The 17,470-nt window shown below is 42.5% G+C and overlaps 2 protein-coding genes across 2 annotated transcripts; both read left to right on the forward strand.

Annotated features, from left to right (window-relative positions):
• The first annotated feature begins 1,481 nt into the window (after positions 1-1,481).
• LOC139936953 (cytochrome P450 2J4-like) lies at positions 1,482-11,376 on the forward strand. The gene is made up of 3 exons (XM_071931819.1): positions 1,482-2,152; positions 6,529-7,491; positions 8,267-11,376. The coding sequence occupies exons 1-3, from the start codon at positions 1,795-1,797 to the stop codon at positions 8,446-8,448; spliced, it is 1,503 nt and encodes a 500-aa protein (XP_071787920.1). The 5' UTR covers positions 1,482-1,794; the 3' UTR covers positions 8,449-11,376.
• A 2,594-nt stretch (positions 11,377-13,970) lies between these two features.
• LOC139937630 (cytochrome P450 2J4-like) lies at positions 13,971-16,941 on the forward strand. Its single transcript, XM_071932871.1, has 3 exons — positions 13,971-14,328; positions 14,882-15,841; positions 16,760-16,941. Exons 1-3 carry the CDS (start codon positions 13,971-13,973, stop codon positions 16,939-16,941), a joined length of 1,500 nt encoding a protein of 499 aa, XP_071788972.1.
• Positions 16,942-17,470: the final 529 nt, after the last annotated feature.

The following is a 17,470-nucleotide window of genomic DNA, read 5'->3' on the forward strand; positions in this document are numbered from 1 at the left end:
CGTCGAAGTTGCGAGATAATAATGGGGAAAAACACCCTTGTCAGCACGAAGTTGTGTGCTTTCAGATGCTTGATTTCGAGACCAATTTCGAAATCAATTCAAATATTGTTTTTGAGAAATTACTTCTTTCTCAAAAACTACGTTACTTCAGAGGGAGCCGTTTGTCACAATGTTTTATACTATCAACAGCTCTCTATTGCTCTTTACCAAGTAAGTTGTTATGCTGACAATAGTGACTTAAAGAGCACACAGCGTTTTTAAAACAACCTTGAGAACTCTTACTTTGCTCCTTTGTCGTGCATTTCAAGGATCTGTTCTATATATCGCACTCTGACAGCACCGAACGTGGCTTGCTGCAAGGTCTAATTGGGGATGTATTACACTGCAAAAGCTGGGGTGTTAAATTAACACCATGGATGTTGTCACGTATATAGATACCAACGAAAAAATCAAAACATATGATTTGAGGCATTGCAATTTTTGCATCATTGAATGTTAAAATATTATAACACAAATTTCTTGAAAATCAATTACGTTAATTGTTGATGTGTTTTTTTATGTTAATTTTGATACTCTGATCGGTATATATTATGTGACAACACCCATGGTGTAAATTTTAACACCCATCCATTTTTGCAGTGCACACAAATTCTAAACGCAGTTTATCACATAATTAGTTTATTACTTCCTTGTGTATTTCGGATTCGGATTGCATTACAATATTACAAAGTTAAAATACCAAGAAGAAAACAGAAAGGGAACACAACATGTCTCCATAAGGGGACTTCTAAAAGACTGGGGTAAGAATGTGTGTGATAGGCCTTGAACAAAGTCTATGAGGACAAAGGAGACAAGTGTAAGGTGTGTACGTGTGTGACATGAATGGATGCGAAGTCAAGCATGAAGAAAGTTCATTCATCAATGGTCATAAGTACATCTGTCTACCGGGATCTCACCCGGTGCTCAAGGCTGGTATCAATGCGTTTAATTCACAAGCCATGCACCAATAAGTGCAAGTCAGAAGTTCAGGCTCAGTTCAGTTGGCATCGATAGTGTCCTCGTTGTGTCGTTTTCAATCTTGAAATCAATATACCGTGTGGTGGAAACACGTCAGGGGAACGGAAACTGTCTCTGACAAGTACCGGTTGAACGTGTCCGCATTAACCTATATATTTAAAGGCAGTGGACACTATTGGTAATTTCTCAAAATAATTTTTAGCATAAAACCTTTCTTGGTGCGAGTAATGGGGAGAGGTTGATTGTATAAAACATTGTGAGAAACGGCTCCCTCTGAAATGCCATGGTTTTCGAGAAAGAAGTAATTTTCCAAGAATTTGTTTTCGAGACCTCAGGTTTAGAACTTGAGGTCTCGAAATCAACCATCTAAACGCACACAACTTCGAGTGACATGGGACATGGGTGTTTTTTTCTTCGAAGACCGATTGAGCTCAAATTTTCACAGGTTTGTCATTTTATGCATATGTTGAGATACACCAACTGTGAAGTCTAGTCTTTGACAATTACCAAAAGTGTCCACTGCCTTTAACTTTATCCGTTGTTGTCGCAGCTTTGCTTGTAAATAATACACGTTGAGTGCTGGTGGTAGACTGAGTTGAGTGCCGGTGGTAGACTGAGTTTAGCACTTGCTTTTTTGTAGCATTTGAATTAAAAGTTATTACGGTACAGCATTAAAACGATCGGTTTTTCGTTTGAGCAGTGTATAGATATCTGCATATAGAAGAGTGTCGTAGACTTGACGTTGTATCCGTTGCAGAAAGGGCCAACTACAGCAGTATGGCTTTCTTACAGCACGTGTTTTGCCTATTGACTGTCAAGTCAGTGGTAGTTGGGTTGACAGCTCTCTTCATAGCTACATGGTTTTACCGACGGCCGAGGAACCTACCTCCCGGCCCGACTGGATGGCCCCTTCTTGGCTACCTCCCAAATCTCATCTTGGCCGGGGACGAGTACAAGAACTTCAGCCGACTGGCTAAGACCTACGGACCGGTGTTTAGTATGAGTCTAGGCGGTACATTGGTGGTGGTCGTCAACAGCTTCGCTTCCATCAAGGAGGCTCTGAGTCACCCCAACACCGCAGCCCGTCCACCCACAAGCTTCTACAAGAAAATCACACACGATCCTGACACTTTAGGTAATGTAGTTTAGAGTTTTGAGGCTAAGTACCAAGTGTATACTTCTTAGTACTTTATGTCGCTTCCTCGATATTGAATATGATTTTAACTTTCTATAATAATAATAATAATAATACCATTTATATAGCGCCTTTTCCTAAGGTTACAAAGCGCTCAGAGAATGACAGGAAAAAACAAAAAAGGGAATGCAAACAAAACCAAGAGGAAAACCACGACTAGGCAAAGCTAGCAGCATTTAGCCAAGAAAGTCCCGCGCAAAGCCGGACTCTCTTTGACTGAAACCGCAGGCCAAGCAAGCGAGATTTACTGATTGTAAATGAATGTTTTCAGAGACCTTTTGAACAAGGTAACAGAGCTAGAACTTTTGGTTGAGTTTGGAAGGGAATTCCACATCCTAGGGCCTGCAACTGAAAATGCTCTGTCTCCTGATTTTCTGGTGGTTCGAGGAATATACAAGTTGCCCTGTGAACGTAAGTTGCTCTTTGTAGCCCTGGTTTCTAATGAGTTGGAAATGTATGCGGGAAAAGTACCAGACATACACTTAAACATGTTTAAGGCCAATTTGAACATTATTCGTTTTTCTACTGGGAGCCAGTGCAGCTGTTTGATCAGTGGTGAAGTGGGGACATGGTTTGGGTAGGAGAAGATGATACGGGATGCTCTGTTTTGTATCTTTTGTAACTTGCTTAAATCAGATTGCTTGAGACCACATAACAAAGAGTTGCAGTAGTCCAATCTGGAGAGTACAAGTGCCCTAACAGCGGCGTGACAGGCTTCAGCGTCAATGTACTTTCGGATTCTACCAATATTTCGGAGGTGGTAGTTAGCTGATTTGCAGACTGATGTGACATGATCACTCATCGACATAGTATTGTCGAAGACAACACCAAGATTCCGGATGGAAGTTGATGGGTGGAGTGTGCTGTTGTTTATAGGGAGAGTCAGATGGGCAAGATGTTTGTAGTTACAGCTTGAAGAGGCAATGAAAAATTCAGTTTTCTCTTCGTTTAGCTGAAGCTTGTTGCTTGACATCCAGTGTTGAACGTCACTGATGCACTTCGAGAGCTTGAACAACCCACATTCTGCATCATTGGGGATTTTGGGGTCAAATTCTACGTAGATTTGGATGTCATCTGCATACATGTGAAACTTGACCTCATGCTGACGAAGAAGATCACCGATTGGGGACAGGTACATGGTGAAAGCCTGAGGACCTATAACAGATCCTTGCGGGACACCGAAACGAAGAACAGTTTCATCGGAGGTGACACCGTCAGGTAGGATAACCCGACTCTTGCGATTGTTGAAGTATGACGTGAACCAGTCGAGCGCTGTGTCGGTTATACCAAATCTGTCATGGAAGCGTTGCAGGAGGGTTTGGTGGTCTAGGGTATCGAAGGCGGCGGAGAGGTCCAGCATGACCATGAAAATGGCATTGTTTTTGTCGATTGCTCTAAGGATGTCATTTTGTACATGAAGCAGAGCAGTCTCGGTGCTGTGATTGGGCCTGTATGCTGACTGTAGAGGCTCTGCTAGCTGATGTTGAACAATATGTCGGGATAGTTGTTCGCAGGCGATCTTTTCCATAAGTTTGGCTAGGTACTGGAGATTAGAAATGGGGCGATAATTTTTGAGTACTTCTTTATTAAGAGATTGTTTTTTCAGGCTAGGAGTGATGACGGCTTTTTTGAATAGCTCTGGGAAAACACCTGATGTCAGTGAGGTATTTACAATCTCTGTTAGCTTCGGTAAGAATGTAGCCGTATGCTTTTTGAATACCCAAGTTGGAACTATGTCGAGCTGGCACGATTTTGTCGCCGAGTTTTTGATCACTTTATGAAGGTAATCTTTGGTGATCGGCATGAAATGCGCGAACTGAGCACTTGGGGGGCATGTATGCAGATCAGCCGATGAAGTTGAATCAAGTTGAACGTCATCCATATGAGCTCGGATATTTTTAATTCTGTCAGTGAAAAATTTACTGAAAGCTTGAGCAAGAACTGTGGGCGAGTCCTGGATTGATGGGGTTAACCGGGGTTTACCAGTGAGGTTATTGACGATGCGGAAGACTTCATTTGGACTGGATCCTATCAACGACTCTCTATAGAAGACAGATTTAGCTTTGACAAGCACTTCTGCAAGTTTGCGTTTGGATTGTTCGTAGTTCGTGCGGTCACTGGGTAGTCTGGACTTTCGCCACTTGCGTTCCGCTTGACGACGTCCGCGTCTCGCGTCATCAACATCGTTGTTGTACCATCTTGGTTTAGCGCGTTTGGGCTTTGGTTTAGAAGTCAACAACGGTGCATAGATGTCTAGAGCACAGTTAACTGCAGAGTTAAATTCCACGACTGCCGTGTCAACGTCGCCTTCACAGGTGACATCGTGGAGACGTTCTGTTAGTTCACGAGCAAAGGCATTATGGTCAATCTTACGAAAATCACGGAACTTTGATGCCATGAGCACGGGTTGAGGCTTAATGAAGTGAAGTTTGCAGTTGACAACACCGTGGTCAGAGATGTCATTTATGTCAACTGTGCAGTCACTGACCAGTTCGTCATTATCAGATTTTACGATAATGCCGTCTAAAGTGTGTCCAAGTTTGTGGGTAGGGCCAGTAACAAGTTGTTTGAATCCATAGGCTGTTAGTGTAGTGTGGACGTGAGATGTATCAGGTTTGTGAGGACAGTCAAAGTGAATATTAAAATCACCAAGGCAGATTAGTTTTCCAGGTAGCTCATCAATGTATTCGATGAACCGATCGAAGTCACTGAGAAATGTAGATGTCTTAAGTTTGTTTCTTGCAGACGGAGGAGGTCTGTAGATTACTGCTAAGTGGAGGTGATGCGTGGTATCAGATATAAGAGCATGCTCAAATGTACTTGTTTCAAAATTGTCACATGGAACATGTATCAAGTGAAGCTCGTCACGAAAGATGACAGCAATACCTCCATGCTTGTCCCCGGGGCGCGGAATGTTAATGCACATGAACCCAGGTGGGGTTATCTCGTTAATGATTACTTGATCATTAAAGTCAAGCCAAGTTTCTGTTAAAAACATTATATCAATGTTCTGGAATATAATGTAGTCGCAGATGATCAGGGATTTGTTGCAGGCAGAGTGGACGTTCCAGTGAGCTACATTAAGATAGCTTGATTCATTGTCTTGCGAGGGTTGTGACATAGATGGTTGCAGACCATATCGGACATTTGGAATAGTGCTCTTAATTTTACGGTGGCGGATATGAGAACCAGCCCGCCGACTTCGTAGATGAAGCAGTCCCAGGTCCTTAAGATTTTGGAATACATGGGTTGGCAATGTACACAAGTTGTTGCTAGGTTTTAGAGCAAGAAGTTCAGATCTAGTGTACAGGAGAGATGGCATTGAGTTTGTTTGTTCAAGCTGTACACTTTCATTCATAGTGACGTAATAAGCAGAGTCAAGCATTGTTGTGTCCATGGTGATAACAATGCCCAACGGAGTATAGGCAGACAAAGCGTATACAAGACTTACTGTTAGCAAGGTGACTGGAAACATCCTGCAAAACATCCAGAATATTTCAGCAAAACAAGGTCTGATTTTTCCTTTACAGGTCCTAGCTGATGCACTACACCATATTCGAAGCTATGTCAAGAATTGGGTGGTAAAATCCAAGCATAACAAGAATATTTCATTGAGATTTCCGGAGCAAATTCTCATAAGCGGCAGCAGCAAAAACAGCGCCCTCTATCAGAGTACTAATTCAAACAACCGAGTTCAAGTACTTTAAGAAAGTTTAATTTGAAAATAAATAATATTAATAAGAGTGGCTTCTTATACAGCGCTTATATCCGTCACGTATGAACGCTCAAGGCGTTTCAACATTCAGTATTTCCCTCCAAGGTATGTGGAGTACGTTTGATTTATGCGAGCTAGTGCCTACTCATAGCATCATGTAATGGTTTACAAAGTGCTGTGGCGCAATATATATTGCCAATCAAACCAAGTACACCGGGGGCAAAACCCTTATTATTTTGATAACTCAATGGTTCTTTTGCGTGCATTTCAAAACACACTGGACCAACGGCTTTAGGTCCCATCCGAAGGAAGAGGCATCATGGAAGAGTGTCTTGCTGAAGGACACAGCTGTCACACCACGGACTCGAACTGGGACTCGAAAGCTTAAATCGGGTGCTCTTAACCGCTAGAGTCCATGACACACCACTTTGTATATAGCACCTTACTTCCAGGCATGGCATACAGCAAAGTGTAAATCTTGTGAGAAGTGGTGTCTCTTTTCGGGTCCGCAACATAAAATGTCATGAATATCATACTCATCTTTATAATGATATTGAAATATCATTATTGAATTTTCAATTTTCAATTGTCCTCCTTCCAGGTGTATTAACGGCCTCTGGTGACAGCTGGTCTCAGCAGAGAAAGTTTTCTCTGACTGTCTTGAGAGGGTTAGGTGTGGGTAAGTCTAGTTTTGAAGTCTCCGTCGCTACTGAAGCAGGATGTCTTATCGAAGCCATCATCAAAGAGCACGGGGACAATCCTTTCAATCCAACCCATCTGATTAGTAACGCTGTTTCGAACGTCATCTGCTCCGTTACCCTGGGTAAAAGATTCGACTACTCTGATCCAAAGTTCCAGCAACTGCTTAAGTTGTTGAACCGTAACTTTGAACTCTTGTCTGGTGGTGGAGCGTATTCGTGTCTCCCAATTATGGACTATCTATCATTCACTTCAATACACAAAGAGCTACAAACTAATGCGCGTCTGGTGGTAGAGTTCATCAAGGAATGTATAGAGGAGCACCGTAGAAGTTTGGACGCCAACAATCCCAAAGATTTCATCGACGTTTTCCTTAGAGACATCTCCGAAAATGAGACCAAGAATGTCGAGAGTCACGTCACTGCTGACAACATGTTACTGACTACATTTGAGCTCTTTGCAGCTGGAACAGAGACTTCATCATCCACCCTCCGTTGGGCTTTACTGTACATGATGGCCTACCCTGAGGTACAAGCCAGGGTTCAGAGGGAGCTCGACGATGCAGTAGGTAGAGACCGTTTACCCAACATGGCGGACAAACCTCAGCTGCCATACACAGAGGCGACCATCCTGGAGGTGCAACGTCTGGCGTCCATTGGATCTCTTGGCCTTGCTCACATGTTCTCCAAAGATACCAGCCTATTTGGCTACGATATCCCAAAGGGGACAATGCTTTTTGCTAATCTTTGGGCCGTCAGCCGAGATCCATCCATCTGGTCCGATCCAGAGAGGTTTAATCCGGAGAGATTTCTTGACGAAGCTGGTTTCTTGAAGCCAAGGGAGGAGCATCTGCCTTTTAGTACAGGTAAAGAAAACCAATATACGTCGGGACCCCCAAATAAAACTCGATGTAGTGAACAAGTCACCCATACCAATATTGCGTTGAATAAACGTATTTTCTTGATGATTTTAACTCATTTGTTCTCTGAAGAATTTGCCCTATAAATATTAAATGCATTATGTGTGCGTTGTCGTTATCGTCACATCTATTCGCTTTTAAAACGCGTAGAGTCAAAAGGAAAAGCCATATTTTACCGAGTGATGACAATCTGGGTGGGTTTTTTTCAAGTGAAAATTGTTCACAATGAGCACGAAATAGAGGCGGAAACTCGACAAGCCCCTTCACATACAACGTGGACGACATGCGAATGAAGCGTCCCAAAATATAGGACTCCTATATTCTTCAATTTGAGATCGTCGCGGCAGTAAACATGGTGGAAAAGGGATCTATGATTTGTTTCTTTTTTTGCTTAAATATCACATTGTAGCCAAAACATTGGCAATATAATAACACAAGCAAAGCAATATTAAAAACTGAAAAGAAGAGACTTAAAAAACAACAGAACGATACATGACTTGTCCAGTAATCAAATTGGCAACGGTCTGTGTCGACTGCATACTATCATCTTTTTGAGTACTTACGACAGGTGGCACTGTCTGTTTTAGGCATCGACCATCTTGGACTGTTGAGGTATATTCTGCGTTAGACACTGTGTTCTCGAGTCATCGGCATCGCCTCGGACCATATCTTTAATAAACAAGAATCACAACCAGTACTTCATTATTTGTTTCACTTGCAGGTCGCCGTGTGTGTCTGGGAGAGCGACTTGCCAAGATGGAGCTGTTCATCTTCTTCTCACATTTCCTGCATCAGTTCACCTTCAAGAAACCTAAAGATGTTCAACAGCTGTCCTTCGAGGCTAACAACGGTCTTGCGTTGACTCCGATGCCATTTGAGACCTGCGCAGTCCCAAGAAAGTAAATGCATGCTGCCAAGTTGAATAGTTATTTGTTGTACTAAAAGGCGTGCAAGCGATATAACAAGTCGTTTACTCGACAATGTCAATCGAACGAGATAATAAATTAGTCTTATATCATCGTCATTTTCGTTGACCAAGACAGTATTACCGCCATTTTGAGATTTAAAATGTACACATAGTATTCTATTGACTCCCAAAATAGTTCACTCCCAAATGGTGCAAATCTATGACGCGCATTGGTCGTACAATGGGGGTTCACTGTTCTTATAATAATGAGTTGAGGTATTGATGGTGAGGTATCAATATATATTTGGTTTGCGGTAATAGTGTGTATCTACTTGCCATGTAGAGTTACTGCTGTTGTTGTTATCACTTAAAGAGGCTTTGTCGTCATGATCAAAGCAAGCCTTTGGCTGTACATGAATGATCTCCCGCAGTTTTCAGTCCAAATAGAGGGCGCATGTGTTCTATAACTGTGGGTGCGTTCGTTTAGCTTCACTGGGTCTACCCCGCGGTGCTCACTCGGGTGAGCCCCTGACAAGAGCTAGTCGAACGATCACACTCGCCCTCTCGTGGTGACGGCATGCACCTCTCAGGTCACCCCAAGTGACCCACTCCACAAGCAGGGCAATTGGGGCTGACCGGGGTGAGCCCCGTCAGAGCTATTCGATACCGGAGCAGACCGGGGTCGACCCAGGGAAGCTAAACGAACGCACCATGTATAAGTAGCCTGAACACCTAGCCTGACGTCACACTTCAAGGCTCCAGAATTATGCCAAATACCCGGCTTTAAGCTGATGTCCAGATCCGCACAAATGTACCTTTGACCTCGCAGCTATTTCACATGGAGACTCACAGTCAAACATATGTATCTGGGTCACGAGAAAATAGTGAAAAACCAATTACACATTTTTCATAACATCGATTTTAAAGTCACCTGGAAATATTTTTAAAAAATCTTCAAACATAAGAGTATGTGTTTCTGAACAATAAAATAATTTGTTGAGTAAATTGTTTTTAACAATTTATGATTATGTTCTAAAATTGTTTAATAAAGTTATGGGGGGATGACTCCGCCTACCCCTTTTGTGACGTCAATCAAGGCAGACTTTGCCTCGATCGAACATCGAACACACGTACGTGCAAGTACATGCAAGTACATTCACGTCCTAGTCGTGAGTTTGTACGTTTCGAAAAAGGTTTTTTTCTTGCATTTTCCCGGCAACGTCGACCAGGTGTATTGCTGCTGGATGCAGCAAAACAACTAAAGATGGGGTCAGTTTGCAAAGTGGTCCGGTACGACGTCTTTTCCAGCGCTGTGCAGCAAACACTTCGAGCCGTCGATTTCGAGAATGCGGACTACACCACACATTTTGACATGAAGAGAAAAGTTCTTTTCTAAAACATGACGCCATTCCAAAAGTTTGTCCAGCTAGTGAGTAAATCGAAGAAGGTACCTGAAAGACGTAACGAACCTAGAGCATTTGCCTAACGTGACAAAAGTCAGGTATTGTTTCAACTTTGAGGGCATGATTTTAGCTTGCGCCAAGCGTAACTATCTTGTGTTGGTACTGCATGCGATTCACCGTGTTGGCAATCCGAGAGGACCGTCCGCGCAGCAGCCATACAGTGCGTGAAGTCTGCTCCATGACCGTATTTCTGTACGTAAGCATCATACCGATCAGGTATCCAGACGTAGTGTACGGGGCCAGAATACACATTTTCTCTTCAAACTTCGCGCCTCGATTGACGTCAAGAACAGCGCCCTCTCGGGTCGGGCTTACTTTTAAATTTATAAATAAAATGGAAACAAATTTGTTAAACCTGAGTTAATTGTTTATTCCTATTCCACTCATCAAAACACATTATTTTAGTAACAAAAGCTGTATTTTGACAAAATACCACTTACAGGTGACTTTCAACAAAATTAATGAAACGCTCATACCGGGCAATAAACTCAAAACGGGAAATTATTTTAAATTATTTCTCATCAAAGACAGACAGAAATATTTCAAGAGATGTGTTCTACTATCGTTCCCATTAGACAGTGTAAGTTTTATGTAAATCTATAACCTTACACGATGTTGTTTTCCTTAACAAATCTAAAACAGAAAAGGCAAACTGAAAACGCTCAATACTGGGACTTCCAAAGACTGCGGTGCTCACTCAAGGAGTAATATTGTGTGTATTAGGCCATAAGTAGAAGTTTTGCTGCCGTGTTTATTGTACAATCACGTTTAAGGTGTGTACGCGTGTGAATAGATGCGAGGTCAAGCACGAAAGAAGTTCATTCCTCCGTGGTCAAAACTATAATCATCGGTCTGGCAGGATCTCACCAGATGGTGATCTCGGCTGGTGTAGGCGTTCAATTCACGAGCCTTGAAAAAGTGCAAGTCAAATGTTCAGGCTAGTCGGGATTAATGGTTCCCTCTTTTGTGCCATTTGAATCTTTAGCGCTCGTTAGAGTGACAGTGTGGTAGAAATAGGTCAGGGGGAACAAAAATAGATTGGTTCCAGTGTACACAGCGAGTGTTGACCTGTATTATTTATCTTTCCACTGTTGTCGAAGCAATTTGATTGGGTGCGTTCGTTTAGCTTCCCCGGGGTCGACCCCGGTGTGTGGCATTTCTTTTCCAGGACGAACGTGACTTTCGTCCCGGAAAAAAAACCGCCACACACCGGGGTCGACCCAGTGAAGCTAAACGAACGCACCCGTTGTTCTTCCTCCATGATTGTATGACGTTGAGTGCTGCAGGTGGACTGAGTTTAGCACTTGTTTTGTAAACTTAGGAAATAATATGCACAGTTGGTTGTTATTAATACGGTACAGTAATAAAACGATCAGTTGTTCCTTGTGTGTCAATGTTTTTACTGTATGCGAGCATTTGAATTACCTTTTTTGGGATCTAATAAAGATTATCGTATTTGTAGTGAGAAATTAAAGTCACCTGGAAGTGGTATTTTTTTTAAATACAGCTTTTGTCACTAAAATATGTGTTTTTATGAGAGAAATGTGAATAAAAAGTTAACTATGGTTTAAAAATATTAGTTTTGATTGTATTTACAAATTTACGAGTAGGCCCCGACCCGAGAGGGCGCTGTTCGTGACGTATTTCAAGGCGCGATATTTGAAGAGAAAATTTGTAGTCAGGCCCCCGTACATTACGTCTGGGAACATGGCACATCAAAACAAATTTAGACACGATTTTACACACATACGTATATCATGGAGGAATAAAACTTGAACATGTTGAACGCCTAGTGGTTTTTACAAAAGCTATTGCTGCTATTTTTATTTAACTATGCGACTTTTTAGTGACCAAATGGGTTGTAAGATGTGGGTCTGCCTACGTATTATTATAGAAATACGGCCACGGAGCAGGCTGCACGCACGCACTATGGCTGCTGTATAATGTGCGGACGGTCACATAGGACCTGCACGCACGGTGAATCGCATGCGGTATCCAACAAAAAATCGTGTCACTTGGCAAAAGCTAAAAACATACCCTCAAAGTGCAAACTTACCCGAATTTTTTCACGTTTAGCAAATGCTCCTCTGGGTTCGTCACGTATTTCAGATACCTTCTTCGACTTCTCACTAGCTGGAAAAATTGTTGGGACGGCGTCGTGTTTAAGAATGGCTGTTTTCGTCATGTCAAAATGAGTGGTGTATCCCGGATTCGAAGCACGACGGCTCGAAGTGTTCGCTGCATAGCGCTGAAAAAAGACGTCGGACCGGACCACTTTGCTCTAGTTAATCTAACTGTCGCAGCCCACAACCGCCTATACTTGGGATCTGCAGGAAACAGATGAAGACTGACCCCATCCTTCGTTGTTTTGCTGCATCCAGCAGCAATACACCTGGTCGGCATTGCCGGGAAAATGCCAGAAAAAAACCTTTTTCGCAGCGTACAAACTCACGTCTTAGAATTACATGTACTTTTGCACGTGTGTTTATCTACGCATCGAGGGGGGTCTATGTTTGATCGAGGCAAAGTCTTCCTTTTCCTACGTCACAAAAGGGGTAGGCGGAGTCAACCCCCAAGCACTTAATTAATTTTTTTAACATATAAATCGTGACAAACAATTACTCAAACAATTGTTTTATTGTTAATAAACATATACTCTTATGTTTAAAAGAAAAAAAACCTATTTCCATGTGCCTTTATTGGATATCTGAATATAACAAACAGAGAAGATCGTGTCGAAAATTTACGTTGCATCCATTGCAGAGTAGGCCATGCCATCAACTACAAAAAGAAGTATGGCATACCCACAACATGTATTTATTGACTGACAAGTCAGTGATAGTTTGGTTGATAGCTCTCTTCATAGCTACTTACATGGTTTTACCGACGGCCGAGGAACTTTCCTCCCGGCCCGACTGAATGGCCCCTTCTTGGCTACCTCCCAAATCTCATCTTGGCTGGGGACGAGTACAAAAACATAAGCGTCTTTTCACTAATTAAGCTCGAGCCCTTTTTTTGCAAATCTGGGCCTAATTTCACAGCGCTACTAAACGGTATAGGCAATTTTTCGTGCTTACTGTAGCAAAACATTTTAGTGCGCAAGCGTATTGCGGCCATATTGCGCGTTTATCACGAATTTGCATTTGTGACGTCATTCATTTTCGTGCAGTAAGCACTGGAAGGTTAGCATACCTCTTCGTGTGCTTATGGTTAGCAGCGCTAAGAAATGAAAATCGCACAGTAGGCACAACTCTGACCTCTGTAGTTCTATAAAATTTGACCCGTCCCTCCTTTTCATTGTCGCGGCCTTCATGATCGGTTGTGACGTTATGAACAACAGAGTGGTATTGCCTGTTCACGTCCTTTGTATAAACTTAAAGGGAATGTACACGTTTGGTAATTACTCAAAACATATATTAACTTAAAAACTAACTTGGTAATTACGGGCATTTGAGAGCTGTTGATAGTATAAAACATTGAGAGAAACGTTACGACTCCCTCTGAAGCAGCATACATTTAGAGAACCAGATGGAATTTCTCACTAAAATAATAAAAGACTTCTAGCATGAAGTCTTTTATTCCTATCTGAAAGCACACCGAATTCGTCCAACAAGGGTGTTTTTTCTCCCATCATTTTCTCGCAACTTCGGTGACCAATTGAGCCCAGAGTTTCACAGGCTTGTTATTTTTTACTTAAGTTGGGATGGATACACCAATTGAGACGACTGGTCTTTGACAATTACTAAACGTGTACCTTTCCTTTAAACCTTGTTCTGCCCTTTTTAGCCCTTTTGTGTTTGGGCACGCGTGCATGGAGCGGCCCCCACAGAAGATGCCCTTGATATCCACTGTTGTCGTAGCTATTGTGCAAAGTCTCCAGTGTCAGTGTTAGATTACCACGTATCAGGATGACAGTCATTACTGCCTTATATAAATTCAGTTGTTTGTTGAAACATTAAAACCAATCTTTGAATAAATAAGAACAATACATAGAGTGTCGCGAACTTGCTGTTAGTATACCCGTCAGACACTGTGGAGTAATTCACAGTGTAAGTATGGTATTCCTACAATACGTATTTAGCTTATTGACCGTCAAGTCAGTGATAGTCGGGTTGATGGCTCTCTTCATAGCTACATGGATTTACCGAAGACCGAGGAACATTCCTCCCGGTCCGACTGGATGGCCCCTTCTTGGCTACCTCCCAAATCTCATCTTGGCCGGGGATGAGTACAAAAACTTAACCCGACTGGCTAAGACCTACGGACCTGTATTTAGTATGAATCTAGGCGGTACATTGGTGGTGGTCGTCAACAGCTTCGCTTCCATCAAGGAGACTCTGAGTCACCCCAACACTGCAGCCCGTCCACCCACAAGCTTCTCCAAGAAAATCGCACACGATCCAGACGCTTTAGGTACTTCACTTTAAAAGTTACCAGCTGTTCATTTTTGAGATCGAGACCCTTTTGGTTTTAAGTACCAAAATGTACGGCTTTGGCTAACTCTGGATAGCTTATAGAACAGTTCAAGAATTTGATCAATACGCGAAACGAAGTTGCTGTTATACAAATGTTATACAATTTCTGAATGCTGAACATTGTTGAGTGCTGAACAATTTATACATCAAAGAAAGTTTAAATGTGTTTTTGAATAAACGGGCTTGTTCCAAACTTGTATTACAGAGGATTGAACAGAGAGTACACGCCGCTGTATCATTGCAAGGGATGCTGTTTTTTAAAGCCTTAAAAGGCTTTTCATGGTGCATTTGAGGTTTTATAACCAATTGAGTCAGGGTGGATATAACAATGTTTACGTCTATTGGGGAGAAGTTTTGTATCTTTTCAGACGCATTACTTCTTCCAAAAGAAACTTGGTATTATTGGTACCTCCAACATGTCTGTCAATATCACACTCATCTATGTATTTAAATAATATAATTGAAGTATCAGGTTTAAATTTTCCTTCCAGGTGTATTATCGGCCTCTGGTGACAGCTGGTCTCAGCAGAGAAAGTTTTCTCTGACTGTCTTGAGAGGGCTCGGTGTGGGTAAGTCTAGTTTTGAAGTCTCCGTCGCTACCGAGGCAGGATGTCTTATCAAAGCCATCAAAGAGCATGGGGACATTCCTTTCAATCCAACCCATCTGATCAGCAACGCTGTTTCAAACGTCATCTGCTCCGTTACCCTGGGTAAAAGATTCGAATACTCTGATCCAAAGTTCCAGAAGCTGCTTAAGTTGTTGAATCGTAACTTTGAACTCTTGTCTGGTGGTGGAGCTTATTCATATCTCCCTATTATGGACAACTTGTCATTCACCTCGACATACAAAGAAGTGGAAACTAATGTGCTTCTGATGGTAGCGTTTATCAGGGAATGCATTGAGGAGCACCGTAGAGTTTTGGACGCCGACAATCCCAAAGATTTCATCGACGTTTTTCTTAGAGACATCTACGAAAAAGAGACAAAGAATGTCCAGAGTCACATCACTGCTGACAACATGTTACTGACTACATTTGAGCTCTTTGCAGCTGGAACGGAGACTACGGCATCCACCCTCCGGTGGGCTTTGCTGTACATGATGGCCTACCCTGAGGTACAGGCCAGGGTTCAGAGGGAGCTCGACGATGCAGTAGGTAGAGACCGTTTACCCAACATGGCGGACAAACCTCAGCTGCCATACACGGAGGCGACCATCCTGGAGGTGCAGCGTCTGGCATCCATCGCGTCCCTCGCCGTTACTCATATGCTCTCAAAAGATACCAGCCTACTTGGCTACGATATCCCAAAGGGGACATTGCTCATTGCTAATCTTTGGGCCGTCAGCCGAGATCCATCCATCTGGTCCGATCCAGAAAAATTTATTCCGGAGAGATTTCTTTACGAAGCTGGTTCTTTGAAGCCGAGGGAGGAGCATCTTCCGTTTAGTACAGGTAGGAAAACCAACGTACATGTACATAGGGGCCCAAAACGAAACTAGCTGAAGTTGTTTGGGGGGACTGACTCCGCCTACCCCTTTTGTGACGTCAATCGAGGCAGACTTTGCCTGCAATGCGTATAGTAAACATACGTGCAAATTACATGTACCTCCAAGTCGTGAGTTGGTACATTTCAAAAAGTGTTTTTCTGCGTTCAGCAGCAATACACCCGGTCGGCATTGCCGGGAAAAAAACGATTGAAACGTACAAACTCACGATTTGGTTCGTACATGTACTGTGCAATTGTGTTTACTCTACGCATTACAGGCAAAGTCTGCATCGATTGACGTCACGAACAGCGCCCTCTCGGGTCGGGGTCTACTCTAATAACATAACTGATTTTTTTAAAGCCTTATAGTTAACTGTTTATTTACATTCCACTCATCAAAACACATATATTAGTGACAAAAGCTTTTACTTTGAAAAAATACCACTTCCAGGTGACTTTAATACAGTTGAATTTTGTTACATTGATTTATATCGCATTTTCTGTTTGATAGATCCAGTATTCTACTAACAAAAGAAGTTTCATTTGGGAGTATAGTTTGGACTTCGAGGATTTACATGACATTGACAATATAAAGACACACTAAAAGAAGCATTGTTAATTTAAGAAAAGTATAGACTAATAAATACAGATTGACACTCGACTTGTCCCCTAATAATCCAAATGCCAACGGTCTGTGTGTGTGCTGCATAAAAATATCATCATAGTAAGTACTGAAGATATGTAACGTCACTGTCTGTTTAAGGCATCGACCGTCTTGGACTGTTGAAGTATCTTCTGTGTTTTAGATCGAGTCATCGGCATCGCCTCATTATCTTTATAAAAAAAAATTACAGCCAGTACGTCGTTCTTTGTTTTCCTTACAGGTCGCCGGGTGTGTCTTGGGGAGCAGCTTGCCAAGATGGAGCTGTTCATCTTCTTCTCACATTTACTGCATCAGTTTTCTTTCAAGAAACCGGATGATTCCCAACCATTATCTTTCGAGGCTATCAACGGGCTCACGTTGACTCCGACTCCATTCGAAGTTCGTGCCATTCCTAGAGAGTAACTGCATGCTGCCAAGTTGAATAGTATACAAATAATGAATGTTTATGAGTGCAATGGTGCGAATATGTTCATGAGTTGAAAGATGGAATGTTACGTTCAACGAGGCGGAATGTACCCTGATGTCCAGGACGTCACTGTAGTACAACACGAAAGTGTGAAGCCGCCAGGGCTACGTGCAATGGTACTTTTATTTGCTATTACGTGACGGACAACTGCGACTTCGGCTACAGCTACGGCTAGATCGCGCGCGTCTCCCTATTCTTCAACACTGGTACACGCGCTGATCTAGACGTAGCTGTAGCCGAAGTCGTCATTTCGGACACAGCCCAACAGGGCTTGCAAGCGATATGTAGTAGTTGAGCGAGAGGTTGTCTCCAACCCTCGCTACCTCGGGAACCTCCGATTTGTGGCCTTCCAGACATTCCGGTCCGACATCAGTGTCCAATAGACCATGTGAACTTTGTTTACAATAGGTGTGACCTTGTATATTATTTGAGTATTCTGGCAGTCGCAATACTGCACAGGTCAAA

The sequence above is a fragment of the Asterias amurensis genome, chromosome 5 (assembly GCF_032118995.1).
Source record: "Asterias amurensis chromosome 5, ASM3211899v1".
NCBI lineage: Eukaryota > Metazoa > Echinodermata > Asteroidea > Forcipulatida > Asteriidae > Asterias > Asterias amurensis.